Here is a 17693-nt window from a genome sequence, read left to right on the forward strand (position 1 = left end):
ACGAACAAGGTTGTTGCTTAACTCACTACCGTAAAGTGTTGCTTTCTAGGCCTACCCTCTTACTTAAGCCTTAGCCATTCTACTACTAAATTTAAATTGCTTTGCAACATCCTCTTCCATCACGATGTCCAAGGAGATAGCTCTGAGTCTTTCTTCCTTGGTTCTGTGAAGATTTTTCCTCCCAGGGGTAAGATGCTGATTTAAGTTCTTACCAGGAACACATCTGCTGTGAGTTGGCTCTCTTCCATAGCTGTTGCAGCTTCAATTTCAGTAGCCACATCTAAATCCAACCTAGGCACCTCCGAGCCTGCCCCGGCCCGTCTCCAATTTTGCCTGGAGTTTCCTTCTTCACCTGGCGCCAAGCTGTTCGTTATCAGCCCATCTCCATTGGCTTAGCTTAAAAGACTTAATCTTAAAATCCACCCCCCATCTATGAGGTGGGAAAAAGAGTCCCCACTCAGCTTTTGCTCCAGGCGTTCGGTCCAGTTATAACTGTCCCAAGCTGCCCGCAGCTTAGCTGCAAAAGAGGGGGGAAAGAGGACTTGGCTGAAGGTCTGCCTCTCTCTCTCCCTCTTACCAGCTGTTGTGAGTCTCTTCCCTCACAACACACACTCATTCTTACATCCTGCCTTCGGCTCTAGCCAGACCAGGGCCACGGGGCGTGGGGCCTTGGGCTGGGGCCCCATCCCCCCTTGGCCTCTCACTCACACACACACACACACACAGACTGCCAACAGTTTCCAGTTCTTGTGCTATCTGATTTCACAGGAGCAAAAAAACCCAGCTGCAGTTGGTTCCCCTGGCTGGAATCTCAATTGGGACTAACCCCCCTGGGGGGGGGAAACCGGTCAAACCAAGACAGGCAGGTTGTCCTCAGGACAAGGGGCCTCCGGAGCTGGTAGACAGAAACAGGAAGCCAAACAGCCCCCCCTGTAATCCAGGAGGGAACAGTTAGTGACCTGCTGAGCCACTTGGATCCTCACAAGTCTATGGGACCAGATGGGATCCACCCAGGGGTGATGAGGGAGTTGGTGGAAGAGCTCACCAAGCCACTCTCTATCATTTCCCAACAATCCTGGCTCACTGGGGAGGTCCCAGATGACTGGAAGTTGGTGAATGTCACACCCATCTACAAAAAGGCCAGAAGGAGGATCCAGGGAACTCCAGGCCTGTCAGCCTGACCTCAGTGCCTGGCAAGGTTCTGGAGCAGATCATCCTCAGTGCAGTCCCACAGCACCTACAGGATGGACAAGGGATCAGACCCAGCCAGCACAGGTTTAGGAGGGGCAGGTCCTGTCTGACCTGCCTGATCTCCTTTTATGACCAGGTGACCTGCCTGGTGGATGAGGGGAAGGCTGTGGATGTGTCTGTCTGGAATTCAACAAAGCCTTTGACACTCTGTGCTGGGTTAGGAACTGGCTGGAGGGCCGGGCCCAGAGAGTGGTGGGGATGGAGCTGCATCCAGTTGGGATCCAGTCACTAGTGGTGTCCCCAGGGATCAGTGTTGCCCCAGTCCTGTTTAATATCTTTACTGATGATCTGGGTGAGGGGATCGAGTGTACCATCTGCAAATGTGCAGATGACACCAAACTGGGGGGGGAGTGTTGATCTGCTGGAAAGCAGGAGGGCTCTCCAGAGGGACCTGGACAGACTGGAGAGATGGGCTGATTGCAAGGGGATGAGGTTCAACCAGGCCAAGTGCCAGGTCCTGCACTTTGGCCACAACATCCCAACTGGATGCAGCTCCATCCCCACCACTCTCTGGGCCCGGCCCTCCAGCCAGTTCCTAACCCAGCACAGAGTGCCCCTGTCCAAGCTGTGGCTGCAGCTTTTCCACGAGTGTGCCTTGGGAGATGGTGTCAAAGGCTTTGTTGAAGTCCAGACAGACACATCCACAGCCTTCCCCTCATCCACCAGGCAGGTCACCTGGTCATAAAAGGAGATCAGGTTGGTCAGATAGGACCTGCCCCATAGTCAGTAAGCTCTCTTTTTTCCCCTAATTTCCTTTAAAATCTCCCTGTTCAGCCAGGCTGGTTGTCTTCCCTGCCAGCTCACCTTTCAGCACACTGGGACAGCTCCTGTGTGTTCAAGACTTCCTTCTGGAAGCATGTCCATCCCTCCTGTATCCCTTTGTTTTCCAGGGTTGTTTCCCAAGGTACCCTCTGAACCAGTCTTCTGAGTAGGCTGAAATCTGCCCTCTGGAAGCCCAGGGTAGAGGTTTTATTGATGGCCCTTTTTGCATCCCTGAGTATTGAAAACTCTCTTATTTCACAGTCACTGTGCCCCAAATGTCCATGTTTTCCCTTTGCACACAGGGAATCACACACTGAAGTCACAAGTTCCCTCGATCCACAGAGGGAGGAAAAGATAAAGTTAATGAATTTTTTGTGTTGTGCAGAGCTAAATCTGCACTCATCCCAATATTCTGGGATTACAGGACCTTTATCAAACACATTCTGCAGCATCTGTTCACTGGGCAAACATCTGTGTGGATGGCCAGGCCCAAGGAGTGGTGGGCAATGGAGTTCCATCCAGGGGTGTTCCCAGGGCTCAGCACTGGGCTCAGGGCACTTCAATCTCTTTCTCAATGATCTGCACAAGGACATCGAGTGCAGCCTCAGGCAGTTCCCAGGGCACACCAAGCTGGGGGGAGTGTTGATGTGCTGGAGGGCAGGAAGGCTCTGCACAGGGATCTGGACAGGCTGGATCCATGGGCAAAGTGAACAGCTGGTAGGTCTGTCCTACCTGCACTGGTGCCCCAGACTCCTAGCTTATTGAGGGTGCTCATGGCCTGTCCACCACCTCCTGCACTTCAGGCCTAGAGAAAGACTCCACACACCAGCACACATGGGACTGCAGGAGGAGGGGAGGTGGACCAAGCTCTGCAGGAAGGTTTGGGAATCCAGCAGGGACTGTTTGCTGCAGGGAGGTTTGCAAAGAGAGGGAAGAACAGAATCCATGAGCCTGCACAACCTGGCTTTGCCAGAGATCAGGGAATCTTGACTTGCTTTGCCAGAGGGGATTTTATTAAATGGAATGCCCGGGGATAGAGGAGAAAAAAAGGAAGGAAATGGATAAATACCAGCTCCTTGCTGAACAGTCTGGCTTACATTCCTTGTCCAGTTCTTGAAGAGATGCATTTAATGTAAGAACATTGAGAAGAAAGAGGGTGAAAAAGGAGGAAAGTGATGAAAACAGGGAAGCAAGGCAAGGCAAGGCAAGGCAAGGAGAGGCAATCCAAACAAATGGCTCAGTTCTTAGACCTTAGTGAGACAGCTCTCCTCACATATGGGAGCTCATCCCCTGGCTTTCTGTCAGCACACAAAGATCTGGGAGTCTGCCCAAGATCTGAATCATTCACCTTTACATGGTGAGGGGTGAATCCCCCTGGAAGTAAACCAGGCTTCTCTCTTCCAGTGAATCCAGTGGCTCTGATGCATCCATGGGGCATTTTAGCAAGACAGGAAAGCAACGGTTCATGCAAAAGTAACAAGGGTTCCTAACTGTACTAAAAGACAGTTTCATGCAAGCAGTGCCAGTGTGTCCTGCAGTTTTCAGTCATCCAGAGAAGAAAGTGGTTCAAAGAGGGTGATCTCCCCACAGTACCTGATTTGCCTGAACAGGTCAGGTTTTATAACTTCTGAAAGAGTCACTGATAATTCAACATTCCCGACCTTGCTGCTCTGTCCCTGGGATTCCTGAGCCCTCAGAAATCCAGCCCAGGGCCCGCTCGCTCCCATCCCAGCCCTGCAACCCTCCCCAGTGCCCTGCAAGCCCTGGCAGAGGCCCAGCAATGCTCCTGCTGCCTGGGGAGCTGAGCCTTCCCTGTGCATTCCCCACCCTCCCAGAGCACAGAGACTCCCTGCAGGGCTCACTGGCAGGGGGGGAGCTACAAGGCAGCAGCTCCTCCATCGCAGGTGCCTTCTAATGAAGCCACAACTCAGCTGAAAAGGGGTTTCAGGAACTCACTTTGGCCTGGGGAGGGAATGTCCTCTCCCAGGCGAGGGCTGAGGATGCTGCTGTGGCTCTCAGCCAGTGCTAACACCCACTGGGAAGTCTTCTTCAACTCAGAGGTGTTACTGATGAGAACAGCAGGTCAGAAAGCATCAAGTATCCAATTAGCCAAGGGACAAGCACAGGGCATTTTTTCAAGAGGAAAATCTGAATTCACACAACATGTCATCCTAATACTTTTCATGTTTCCCCACAGTATTTGTGCCATTTTCCTGTGAGTTTTATCTCATAGAGGTGTCATTCAAAATTTCCAAGATCAAATTAAAGTCACCATGATTGTTTTCTAATCTATCAAATTCATAATATAAATATACAGAAAAATTAAATATTCCTATTTAAAATCCAAACAAATCATTGAGATACTCACATTTATTGTAATTCAGTGCTTTAACTCAAAGCAACCATTCTCATGCAGATTATCCACATACCAGCAATCCCTGCTTGTTCCCAAATGTTGTCAAAGATGCAGCCTCCTCTTTTTAACTCTCAGGTGTCTCCGTGCTCCAAAGATCTCGGGTGGAGCCCAGGACAGGCCAGTTTTGCTGCCAGGAACCTGCCAGAGCCCTTCTTAGGTGGTGCCAATCTCACAGGCAGCGGTTCCCAAAGCTGGAGGAAGCCTGAAAAGGAAGGAAACTTCCCCAAAGCGAGCCAGGCTTTTCTCAGCATCTGAGCTGCTGCCCAGAGCCTTTGCCTCCCTGCAAACTGGACCTCCAAGGATCTGCTGGAGAGTCCCTGGGGAGGCTTTGTCAGGAATGGCCCTTGGGGGGCTCCTTAAGGCTTCAAGGACCTGCAGGATTTTCAGAGCAATTTGGGTTTTTCTTTTGATTTTGCATTTCTGAGAGGTTTCTGCAACAGTCGCCTCCAATTCTCTGCTGTAACGAGTCCCGTGAGAGCCTCAGACAGTGACAAACCTCAGTGGGGCTCATTAATGCTTCAAGGCACTCAGGGTTTATTAAGACACTTCTTTTTGACACTGAGTCTCTGAGAAGTTTGTTCAGTGATGACCTCCAATTATCTGCTCTAATGAGTCCCTAGATAGTCTTTGTCAGGAATGGCCCTCAGCAGGGCTTGTTAAAGCTTCAAGGTACTCAAGGTTTTTTAAGATACTTTGCCTTTTCCTTTGACTCTGAATTTTTAAGAGGTTTGTTCAGTCATGGCCTCCAATTATCTGCATGAATTAGTCCCTGGAGAGACTTTGTCAGTAGTGACACTCAGTGGGACTCATTAATGTTTCAGGGTACTCGAGGTTTTTTAAGGAACTTTGGTTCTTCCTTTTCCAACTGAGTCTGAGAGGTTTGTTCAGTCATGGCCTCTAATTCTCTCCTCCAACGAGTCCATGAGGAGCCTGTATTGGGAATGGCCCTCAGTGGGACCCATTAATGCTTTGAGATACTTTGGGTTCTCCTTCTGACTTTCACTTCTGGACAGGTTTGTGCAATCTCCCCTCAGTACCTGAGGTTCAAGGACTCAGCACCAAAAGCCCCACGGGGCTCATTCAGATAAAGCAAGTCCTAACAAACCACGGCCCTTCCTGGGATTTTCCTCCAGTCTAGACAGTAAATTAGGAATGTTGTCCCACGGAATCAGGGGACCATTGTGACACTGCAGGGCCCCAGGGAACTCTTTTGCCTGCGACGAGGGTCAGCACAAGAGACACCGACACCAACTTTGGAGAACAAGTGTGTAATTTTACTGCAGTGCAGAGCAGCAAAGAATGACAAAAGGCTGAGCTCAGTAATGCCCCTCATCGTTCCTACCAAGAGTGCCTGGAGTGAGTAGAAAAGATCCCTGCCCAGCTGCCCTCATCTGTTCCCCTCAGCCAGGCCCGCACGGCAGCGGGGGAGCCCCGGTCGCAGCCAAGGGTTGGAGAACCCCTCCCGGGCACGGGAAATCCCACCCAGGGCGTCCACTGCTAGGGGAGGGCTCCAGCTCTGCTGGGAGGGGGTCCAGCTTTTCTGGCCTTGCAGAAACAAGCTCACAGAGCTACGAGTGTGCAAAACCATCTGGCTCCCTTCTCCTCCTGGGTTCCACCCAGAGCCTGGCCAGGGCTTAAGGGGAAAACCCAGGCAGTCAACCTGCCCCATCTGCTGCCAAACAAGGCCACACATCCACTGCCAGGGCCTTGACCACTCTCTAAACACATAAAGATCATATGTTGCTAACAATCATACACATTTTGTTAATGAATAGATACAAGCAGTATTCACTAATGAGTAGATACTAATACATATTACTAATAAGCACACATATTTTGTTGATGAGCAGATACACAGCTGTAGTCTTATCACACTACATCTTTTACTCACAAACATACATAGTTTTAGCTAATGAGTGGATACATGGATAAATAGAATATCAGGTTGGAGGTCTAGAAGTCAACTTTACTCAGGGCCTGTTGTTCAGCCTCAGGACTTCAGTGACAGACAGACAGGGATTTATGTTACACACACAGTTTACTCATTAGATATTCTCCCTTAACACAAATACATTATTTTGCTTTACACACTCACACCTCCTATCCCAAGTCCTTATTTGGTCCTTTGCGATCTTCTTCCGGGCTCTCTGGTGGGTTTTTTGGCATCTGGTGCCCCCCAAAGTTGAGGTGTCCCCTTCTTGACCTCAGTTCTGAGCAGGCACAGTGACAGTGTTTTTCACTACAAAGACTGTAACATTTGGTTTTGATCTTCTCTGGGTCCACAGAGCTCAGCTGATATCCTGTTTGCTTCACGTACATCCCTGATCAAATTCTCTAGGATTTCTTTCAGATTCTGTTGTTCCTTATTTGGCCATAGTGGAATATTTTGGGCAGTGTTCTTTTTCTCATATCAAATCCCCTTTTTCCATGTGATTAAGTTTATTAAGGGAATGAGTTTCTCAGTATCTATATTTCACTTTCTAGCTTAAGGCATTGCCACAGCTACAACACTGAATCATGACACAAGCTAAAATACAAATGACCCTTATTAGGATTGGAGCTACAAAGAGCTTCTTTAGCTACCCAAAATCAGATAACCAGGAGGTCAGGGTATTCCAGATTCCTTGAAGACCTAAAGGGGTGCCATTGTGAGCTACCTGATGTAAAATTTGGCTTTGTTTCCGGATTTCCTGGACATCTGGAGACACTCTCCCACTCTGGTCACTGCACACAGCAGCTGGAGCTATGACAGTGCACACTCCTCCTTGGGATGCTGAAAGAAGGTCTAGGCCATTCAGTTTTTTAAAACAACCTGTGACAAGCCATTCACTTCTTCCTGGAAGGCAGGAATGGCATCTCTTGCTTGACTTTCTATGGATCCTATGGAAGCAGAAATGTTTACTATTGTTTTCTCTAATTCCCCCACTCCCAGCCTGGGTAAAAACAATCTTACAAACCTATGAAATGCAGTTGGTCACTCTGCTGGGGCATTTAAAGTATGTTTTGTGTGCCCCAAAGAGCTTCTTCTCCACAGTCCCGAGGGCACTTTACCTTTATCAGTTGCTGTTATGTTGTGGACTAAGGCTCCTAAACCACAAAGGCCTTTCCAGCCTCAGGGTAACACGTCATGGGCTTTATTTCCACATCTCCAATACCACCCTCTTCCTTTGGCTACCAGCCAAGGATGAGTCATGTCCCCTATAGGAAGTGTTTGAGTACATTGTCTATGATTTCCAAAAAACCTGCCATTTCCATTTTTCTATTCCTTTAGGGGGTTACAGCTTTGTACATAGGCATGATTTTAAGAGATGTTGGTGAGTATTTGCACACTGACTGCCAGGTCTACGTTTTGGTGAAAGGAAGTGCTTACCCAGGAACTAGGAATAATTTCTCCTCGAATTGGGAAGGAATAAATGGTTCGTGGCTTTCCTGTGTTTTATGGTAAATGACTGCACAAAACAATGGCTTTGAGGCAACACTTGGGTCACATTTGGTACTGATATAAGTTTTTCTCCCAATTCAAGACCAAATTAACAATTGTCAGGAGAGCGAAACAAGACTGAAGCATTTTGTTTCTGCAATCAATTGGGAACCTCTGTCTGATGACATTCCCAAATGTACCTCGAATCCAGGGATTCTTGGATTCAACAGTATTCCACTCACTTCCCCAGCCTGGTTGGTGTGACAAGGAAAAGCCTCTGGCCACCCAGAGAAGGTATCCCCCAAGACCAGGAGATCTTTACACCCCCCTTGTCTGGGCAATTCAGTCACATCCATCTGCCAACATTCACCTGCAACATTTCTACATTTTCCATCACCTATTCCCACTCCAGTGGCAGGGTTTGGATTATTTCTTTTCCACACACCACACTGCTGACTCACTGCTTGTACAACTGGGGTCAGTTTTGGACCAAGAACCCACTTGTGCAAATGTTACAGTGCAGAAACAAATACAAACACAAAACAAGGATCAGTGGAGAAAACAAAGCCAGAGACCAAATTGGGGAACACCAAATAACCCACCCAAAGAGCTGGAAGATCCACACGTCTTAGAGGGACGGGATTCCCCAAAAGAATGCCTTATTATCCAGTGGGATCTTCCCCCATCCCAGACCAGTCCGGGGATCTGTGGTCTTCTCCAGGAAAGTCCTGGGGCCGGCGTGAAGATCCAGAGACCCCTCGGATCCACGGGAGATCAGGCAGAGGGTCCCATCTGGGGCCAGAAATGGTGCCCAAAAGCAGCAGAAAGCAACTCCTTAACCCCAGCTGGGAGGTGTTAAGAAGCAGGCATTCTTTAGGGCAGCGTGCTGGACGCCTGCAGGAGAGTTCTTCTAATCCAGCCTGCTCAGGGACACAGGCAGGGCTTGGGATTACACACACTGATTCCAGAGGCATTGGATATTCACCCTTACTGAACACATGTCCATTACTTTGCTTTACACAGTCACAGCCCTATTGCAAGTACCTATTTGGTCATTTGGAGTCTTCTCTGGGGGTCTCTGGTGGGTTTTTCTGTGTCTGGTGCCCCCCCAAGTTGAGGTCTCTGCTTCATGTCCTCAGTTCTGAGCAGGCACTGAACAGTCAATGTATTTCACCACAAAGACTGTACCATTTGGTTTTGATCTTCTCTGGGTCCACAGAGCTCAGCTTACATCCTCTTTGCTTCATGTACATCCTTGATTAAATCCTCTAAGACTTCTCTAAAGATTCTGTTGTTCCTTATTTGGCCACAGCAGAATATTGTGAGTAATGTTCTATTTCTCCTACCAAAAAGTCCACGGAGGTTCTTCCATCTGGAGTCCAGCAGGTCTCAGGGAGGCTCTGGGAGGGATGGAGGCTTGTGGCAGAAGTAATGGAGGTGCAGAGATATTCCTTATCCTTCTTCTGCAATGCTGGCTCGAGAGAGCACCCTGGAGATGGGAACAGCTGCCTTTGTCACTGGAGGATCTTGTCCAGCACTGCTTGGAGGGTCTTGGCCTACAGCACCATCACAGCTTCCTAAGAGCCTTGGATTGGGCACTGGTAGCTCCCAGACACTTGCTGATGTGCCACTTGCTCCTGGGAATGCCTTCCTTGGGAGCCTGGAAAGGGTTCATGACTTCCAGGTTTTTCCTGGACATGTCCATCCTCAGGGATGAGCGGGGTCTGCTGATACCCACGGCTCTGAGGGAGCACTGAGACCTGTCCACAGGGCTCCCTCCACCTGGATTCCAGCAATTCTCACAGAGGCCCTTTGGAGGGATGGAGGCTCTTACCAGAAGTAATTGAGTTGTGGAGATATTCCTCATCCTGTTCCTCCACAGCTGGATCGAGACAGAACCCTGGAGATGGGAACAGCTGCCTTGGTTGCTTGAGGATCTTGTCCACCACTGTTTGTAGGGTTGTCCCACATGGCAGCATCCTGGGAGCCGTGGATTGGACATCGGCTCCTCCAGGAAATATTCTGCCCTGCCACTTGCTCCTGGGAACGCCTCACTTGGGAGCCTGGAAAGGGCTCATGACTTCCAGGCTCTTCCTGGTCATGGGCATCCTCAGGGATCAGCAGGGCCTGCTGGCCCCAAGGGTAGAGGGAGTCCTGTCCACAGGGTTTCCTTGGTCTGGAGTGTGTCAGGGCTCAGGGAGGCTCTGGGAGGGATGGAGGCTCTTGCCCAAACTAATGGAGGTGCAGAGATTTTCCTTATCCTGCTCCTGCAATCCCAGATCAATAGAGCACCCTGGAGTTGGGAACACCTGGGAGACCTGTCCTTGGGGCTCATCCCTGGGGATTCAGGCAGTTCCCACACAGGCTCTGGGAAGGATGGAGGCTCCTGCCAGAACTAATGGAGGTGCAGAGATATTTGTCCTCCTGGTCCTCCACAGCCAGATCGAGAGAGTGCCCTGGAGATGGGAACAGCTGCCTTTGGCACTGGAGGATCTTGCCAGGACCACACAGAGGGTCTTCTCCTACAGCACCATCGCGGCATCCTGGGAGCCTTAGATCAGGCACTGGAAGCTCCAGGACTTTTCCTTGTGTGCCACTTGCTCCTGGGAACATCTTACTGGAATGGGCTTGTTACTTCCAGGCTTTTCCCAGCCATGTGCATCCTCAGGGATTAGCGGAGTCTGCTGATCCCCTCGGCTCCAAGAGACCTGGGTGACCTATCCAGGGGGGCTCTTCCATGTGGATTCTGTGAATTCTTACAGAGACCCTGGGAGGCATGGAGGCTCTTGCCAGTTCTGGAGGTGTTCCTTATCCTGCCCCTCCACAGGCAGATCAAGATAGCACCATGGAGTTGGGAACACCTACCTTTGGCACTGGTGGCTCTGGAACACTTGCTGCTGTGCCACCTGCCCCTGGGAATCCATTAATGGACTGGATTGGGCTGGGCTCCCACTGTGACTGGATTAGTGAGGTCTGCAGATACCCACTGCTCCAAGGGAACAGAGAGCCTCCATCTTATCCATGGAGGCTCTGGGAAGGATGCAGGCTCCTGCCAGGAGCAACGGAGGTGCAGAGATATTCCTTATCCTGCTCCTCCACAGCCGGATCGAGAGAGAGCCTGGGGATGGGAACACTTCTCTTTGCCATTGGAGGATCTTGTCCAGCACCATGCAGAAGGTCTTCCCATATGGTAGCATCCTGGGAGCCCTGGATTGGGCACCAACACTTGCTGCTTTGCCACTTGATCCTGGGAATGCCTTACTGGAACAGGCTTGTTGCTTCCAGTCTCTTCCTGGCCATGTGCATCCTCAGGGATGAGTGGGGTCTGCTGATATAAAATATAAAATAAGATCCTTAATTTCCAGGAGCTACAAGCTGTAATCACACACAAGACATTTGTCATTTTTTGGTTTTGCAAAAGCTTGGGAAACTTTTCCCTTTTATACTTTTCCCTTCTAACTCATCTCTTTCCTTTCTCTCCCTTCCTCTACTCAGAAGACTTTTCCTATGGTTTATTCCTGTACAGACTCTCTGATCCTTCCACAGGACTTTATAGAGATGTAGCTGCAAAAAATTGCAAAAAATAGATATTTTTGGATTTTGATTTAGACTATGTTCAGATGATGAAACACATATTTTACATTATCCTGAACTGGAAATTTGTTACAGAATTATAAGAAAATATATTAAGAAAGGTTTGAATAGCATAATTTAAAAAAAGGTTCATTACCTGTCCAATTGCCATAAAGTAAATCTGTATTTGTCATCTAAAGAGGAAAAAAGCTTTTTTCCCCCTTTTGATTTGACACACACATTTGGACTTTTTTCTTGTATCAAATGAAACAGAAAGAATATGTTATTACAGCTTTATTATTTCCTAAGTGCATGATGTGTGCTACAGACCACCACTGAACTGTGCCAACATTCCTGCAGGCTGGATAAACTCAGTGTAGATTTGCATCAAGAGCTATAAATCGTTAACCATCCTCATGCCCTGAGGTGGAGCCCTGACTCCAGCAATGCCTTCTCCTGACAGGTTCTCCATGTGTGCAGGCATCCTCCCTCCCCAGAGGTGTTCCAAGTTCCCCTCTCCCACTCCCCTCCATCTATCCATGGAATACTGACAATCCAGAATGGTTTATACACTGGGATGTATTTTTTCCTTTGGCAGATCTGTGGCAACCCAGAACTTGCTCAGCCTCTTGTGCCCTGTTCAAGTGGGCATCTGTCACTTTTCTTCCTGCAATAATCCAACCAAACTACTTTGTTACTCCTCCAAGTAATTACCAGAAGCTTTTGCTGTATTTTCCCATTATGTATATATTTTATAAAACCCAAGGTTAATAAGTACCATTAAAAAAAATAATAAAAAATTACAGACTTGTAGAAATCAAAGCCCTGCATCCTGCTCAGCATACCTGATTCCTCCTCTCCACTGACTGTCAGAAACAGGAGACTCCCATATTGCAGGGTCTCATCTGTAGATACTGGATTAAGGACTCACAGCTTTTTAAGAAAAGCAACATTATAATCTCACAGTTCTGGAAAGGTTTTGTTATCAGCTGGGTTTAAAAGCAAAGCCCTGTTGCCAGGACCAATTAATGCAGGACAGTGCTATAATGCCAAAAGTTATTTCTGTTGCTGCTTTTGTTACACTCTGTAATAACTTCTGTAGAGATCAGTGCTGGCAACAAGAATTCCAATAGTACACTTGTTTCATTTTTCAGACTTTGCATTTCAAGAATGGTGAATTTTTCTTAGAAACTTTGAAACAGTTGTAACAAACTGCCTCAGAGATTTTATTTTATTTATTTCTAAGGCAGAATTTTCAAACATATCCTTTTGGTATGCAAATAGTTGATGAGTTGCAATGATTTTTATTTACAATTGTACATTTGCCCTGATTAATATCCTAATTTATATTTTGCTAAATATGAGTTCTTTTGGTGTTGCCTTCTGTAAAAAATGGCTTTTCACTATTTTTTTAAAAAATATAACCCATAAGCATAAAGATGATCTCTGAAAGTGTTACAGCCTTTTAAATCCACTTGTTCCCACAGAAGGACAGCATGCAAATATTACATCCAAAGATACTGATATTTACACCAGAAAGTTTTTACTTTATGAGAGTTCTACATAGTAATGAACAGAGGACTGGGTTTATGTGTCATACAACTGTGGTGACCATGAACATATGCTCTTAGCTTTCATTTATTGTCCCCATTTATAACTGCCTGCCTTCCCTTCGTGGGGAACACAGGCCTGTATTTTGCATGGTCATTCTTTTTTTACTTTGCAGTGTAGAGCAGGGGTAGAAGACCTTTTGAAGCCCAATAGTTTGATCCCCATTCAATTTGTTTATAGGTGCATAGAAATCAGGAGCTGGACTCAATGATGCTGAAGGGCCCCTCCCAACTCAGCACATTCCATGAAGTCCAGCTGTCCACCCAGCACTGCCCCAGGAACCCCCAAACCACTGAACCGTGTCCTTCATCACCAGATCCAGATGCCTCTGGAACACCTCCAGGGATGGGGACTCCACCTGGGCGACCTATTCCAGTGCCCAATGACCCTGTCGGTGAAAACAACTATTCCAATCTCTGACCTGGATCTGCCCGGCCTCGGCCCGAGGCCATTGGGTCCTCCCAGCGCTGGCTCCTTCCCAGCAGCCGCCCGAGGAGAAGGCGGCTCACGGCTCCCCTGTGCCCCCCGGCCGGCCCCGCTCAGCTCCGGATGGGGAGGGAACATTTCCTGCTATGGTTCCAGTCACTCCCAGCTACTCCCAGTTGCCTCCAGCATGCTGCCGGGTGCTCCCAGTATGATCCCAGTTGCCCCACTTCTGGTCCCGCTGGATCCAGTCCGGGTCTCGGTGTATCTCGGTGTTCCCCGTCCCCCCACCCCGGTGTCACCCCCTTTTCTCTCCCCACAGAGCTCCTGAGCCGCCGGCGGCTGCAGCCCCTCCCCAGGGCCTCAGGCCCAACCTGGACCCTGCCCCACTCCCTGAGGATTTTGGGGGGGCTCATGTGTCCCCCCTCCCCTGCTGTCACTCTGCCTCCACCCAGTTGCTCCCAGTGATCCCAGTAAAGCTTCCCAGTTCTCCCCAGTCCTGGTTATTGGGGGGCACTGGGGGAGTGGCTTGGGGGAATCCCAAGGGGTGGAGCCGAGTTTGGGGGGGGCAGAACCGGTCCTGGGATAGATCGAGAATGGGGACCCCCTGTGTCCCCCTGTGTCAACCCACTCTGGAGGGGCTTTGGGAGGGAACCTGCCCCTCAATAGGCACCCAGCTCACACCAAAAGGTGCTGAGACCTCCCCAAAACCTCCTCACAGCCCCCCAAGGACCCCCAAACACACTCAAAGCCCACCCAGGACCCCACCCAACTCTTCTTCTGAGGGGACTTCTATGGGCACTGGTGGTGCTGGGAGCCCCCCCGGCTGTGGGCAAGGAGCTCTCGGGTGAGTGGGGGGTGGGAAGGGGGGGACGGTGGGAAAAGGGGGGTCAGAGGGGATAAAGGGGTGGTGGGACCCCCAACTGAGTGGGAGGGGAGTGGGAACCCCCAAAAGTGGAGGGGGAGGGACACTGAGGTTTGGGGGATGATGGGAAATGGGTGGGAGAGGTCAGAAGAGTGGGAAAAGGGGAGGGTGGGACCCTCAAACTGAGCATGAGGGGGCTGGGGAGTGGGGGGATGATGTGGAAGGGGTGGGAGAGGCAGAAAAAATGGGGGTTGGGACCCCAAAAGTGATCCTGGGGGGGTTGGGGATTGAGGGGACCATGGAAAAGTGGAAGGAACAGGGAGAAGGGTGGAAAAGGGGGGGTGGTCTGGCGGGTCCAACGGTCCCATGGGGGTCTTTGGGCACAGGGGGGCTGGCAAAGGGGGATGGCCCCCCTGAGCTCCCAACTTACTGTGGGGTGCTGGGGGCTGCTGGATCCAATCTCAGCCTTGGATTATGCCAACAGTTTCAGTTTAGAGGAATTACAGAGGTGTGACTGAATGACTTTTGTCCCCCAGGTTTTAATGATGGCAAATCAGATCTATTGATAGAAATGAATTATTTAGGGTTACAAATGATCAGACAAAAGATCTTCATCAGAATTATTTACTGCACAACAGAGACACTAAAACAACCAGTACTACAGGATGAGATAAGACAGTGCTCTACACTAAAGCAATTGTTGAAGCAATTCTACTAAAGCTGATACAAAAGCAATAATTATTAATTAGAGATGTATGGAACTCCCCTAGACCAACGCTTGTGGGGAGATCTCTGCTCTCAAGCTCCAGGAGTGACCTTGGGGGGGTCCCCAGCCAAGGCAGGAATCTCCACACACATCCCCAGGAAGGGTTCTGTTGGAAGAAGCTGCCCCTGTGAAAGGGACTGGCCCTTTCTGGTAGAAGGGGATGGATTGACAGTCACTGGACTCCAGGGGCTGCCTCACCATCAGGGGGTTCATTCTGGGTGGAAACAGCAGCTGACACTCTTCCTGCAATCAGGGCACTCGCAGGGCTTCCCTTACTGGTGGGTCCGTTGGTGTGAGGTCAAGGTAGAGCTCCTGGTGAAGCTCTTCCCACACTCGTCACACTTGTAGGGCCTCTCCCCGCTGTGGATGCGTTGGTGCCTGATGAGGGTGGAGTTGCGGTTGAAGCTCTTCCCACAGTCGGTGCAGCGGAAGGGCCTCTCCTCCGTGTGTGTCCGCTCATGCCTGAGGACATCTGAGCTGGTCTGAAACCTCTTCCCACATTCCAAGCACTTGTAGGGCCGTTCCCCGGTGTGGATGAGCTGGTGGGCATGGAGGTGGGAGTTGATCCTGAAGCTCTTCCCACATTCCCTACACATGTAGGGCCGTTCCCCAGTGTGGATGTGCTGGTGTCGGATCAGGTCGGTGCTGTCCCTGAAGCTCTTCCCACATTCCACACACTTGTAGCGCCATTCCCCAGTGTGGGTGTGCTGGTGTCGGATCAGGTGGTCTCTCTTGCTGAAGCTCTTCCCACATTCTAAGCACCTGAAGGGCTTCTCCCTGCTGGGAGGCTGCTCAAGGACCACCAGTTTGGAACTCTGGCTCAAGCTCTGGCCGCCTTCCTGGCACAGGCTGGCTCTTTCCTCCTCAGAGCACCCTGGGCTGGCTTTGGAGACCCTCCTCCTGGGGTACCTTCGTGGCTTTCCCTCCCCGCTGCCTTCCTGCGCCGTGGAGCCCTTCAAAACGGCCTCTCCCACCAGGCTCTGCCGGGGGGATTTGTCCTCCGGGCTCTCCGTCCTCAGCTTGGGGCCTGGGGCAGGAAGGAAGAAGGACAGGGAGGGGATTTGCCTCCGGCCCACAGGGAAGGCCAAGGACATCCCCCCAACTCCGGCCCCGGCAGGACGGCGGCGGCAGCGGGGTTGTCCTGCAGCCGGGGGCCATGCTCAGCTGGGAGATACAGGACAAGACAGGGCAAAGGGGCACTGACTTCCTCCTCACCTGCCTGGGGGTCCTGGGGCATCTTCCTCTTCCTCGCAGCCTTCTCCACCATTCGGTCAAGGTTTGGGAAGGAGAAATGCTGGATTGGGAGAAAAAACAAGGTGTGAGCATGTTGGCTTGGGGGTTCCTCCTGCCCAAGTCCATCTCTAGAACTCACCGGGCATCCTGTGACCATAAAAACCTCCAAAACACCAAGATTCAGCCCAGAAAAACCCAAACCACCCAGATTCAGGCAAAAAGCCCCTCAGAAATAGCAAGACCCCGTCCCCCCAAACTGCAAAACCTTGAGATTCAGCTAAAAAATACTCCAAAACTCTCCCAGAAGTTCCCCCTCTCTGATCTCTCCCCTCTGGGATTCAGAGGTTCTCCCCTCTCTGGGATGCTGGGGGTCCCACTTACAGATGCTGGGACTGTTGGGGGTCCCAAGGGTTCCTTCTCCTCTGACTCTCACCTTCAGGGTGCTGCATTCCCAGACATTCCCTCTCTCCAGGTTCTCCACTCTGTTGTCCCAGGGATCCCAGGGGTCCCCACTGTCCAGGCTTCCCCTTCTCCACACCCCATTTCAGGCTCCCAGGGGTCCCAGGGCTCCTCTCTCTCCGTGCTCCCCCCTCCAGGCTGCCGGGGGTCCCCCAGCTCCGGCATCGCCCCACTCTGCCCTCCACACTCGGCAGCTCCCGGGCTCCACACCCACCCCCGGCACTCCTGGGGGGGCCCCAAACCCGCTGTGTCCCCCCCACCGGCACCGGGCTGACAATGGAGCCAGCGGGGCCTGACGCAGCAACACCAACCCCCACCGTGGGGGGGACCCGCATCCCCCCACCCACCGCTGGGGCTCTGCCCCTAACCCAGCCCGGCATCCCCAAAAAACATCTGCTCTCTGCCAAGAGCCCCCAAGGGCACAGCCCTGCACAAGGGCCAGCTGTGCCCAAGGCACCCAAACAGCCCCACGGGCGGGGGGACACCAGAGGCTGCCCCAGGGCAACGAGAGCAGGGAGCAGATCAGGCCCCCTGACACGTGGGCGGGCTCTGGGCTCAGCCTGACCAGGGGCAATGTGGCACCAACAGGACGGCCCTGACCGCTGCCCCGGCATAGGGGGCCTGAGCTCCCCCCTCTCCAGGCTCTCAGGGCTCTCACAGCTCCCCCCTCTCTCCAGCCTCCCGCACCCTCCAGGGATCAAGGCACGGGGACACCGAGGCACCCCCACAGCAATCCCACTCCCGCTCTCCTGTCGCTGGAACAGAGATTTCTCTGAACAATTTTTCCTGCACTCTGTAGGCCTTGCTTGCCATGGAAGTGACAAGCATGTATTGTTTATACTTATAGACTGTGTGAAAATATGTGATGCTTATACTTGTTAGCTGTGTGTCTAATTATAAGGTTTGAGAACAT

General features: G+C 50.9%; 1 protein-coding gene across 1 annotated transcript; it reads right to left on the bottom strand.

The window, feature by feature from the left end:
- Nucleotides 1–14853: 14853 nt before the first annotated feature.
- LOC108509909 (gastrula zinc finger protein XlCGF7.1-like) lies at nt 14854–17685 on the bottom strand. The gene is made up of 2 exons (XM_017839524.1): nt 16304–17685; nt 14854–16115 (listed from the first exon to the last, which is right to left on the bottom strand). Exons 1-2 carry the CDS (start codon nt 16476–16478, stop codon nt 15361–15363), a joined length of 930 nt encoding a protein of 309 aa, XP_017695013.1. The 5' UTR covers nt 16479–17685; the 3' UTR covers nt 14854–15360.
- Between the last annotated feature and the right edge of the window lie 8 nt (nt 17686–17693).

Source organism: Lepidothrix coronata, unplaced genomic scaffold, assembly GCF_001604755.1.
Source record: "Lepidothrix coronata isolate B3197 unplaced genomic scaffold, Lepidothrix_coronata-1.0 Scaffold431, whole genome shotgun sequence".
NCBI lineage: Eukaryota > Metazoa > Chordata > Aves > Passeriformes > Pipridae > Lepidothrix > Lepidothrix coronata.

Excerpts from the sequence above, each read along its gene's own strand:
- LOC108509909 (XM_017839524.1), bottom strand. The coding sequence starts at position 16,478 with ATGGTCACAGGATGCCCGGTGAGTTCTAGAGATGGACTTGGGCAGGAG. Across the intron at positions 16,116-16,303 it reads GCCCCAGGACCCCCAGGCAG|GCCCCAAGCTGAGGACGGAG; the intron begins GTGAGGAGGAAG and ends TTCCTGCCCCAG.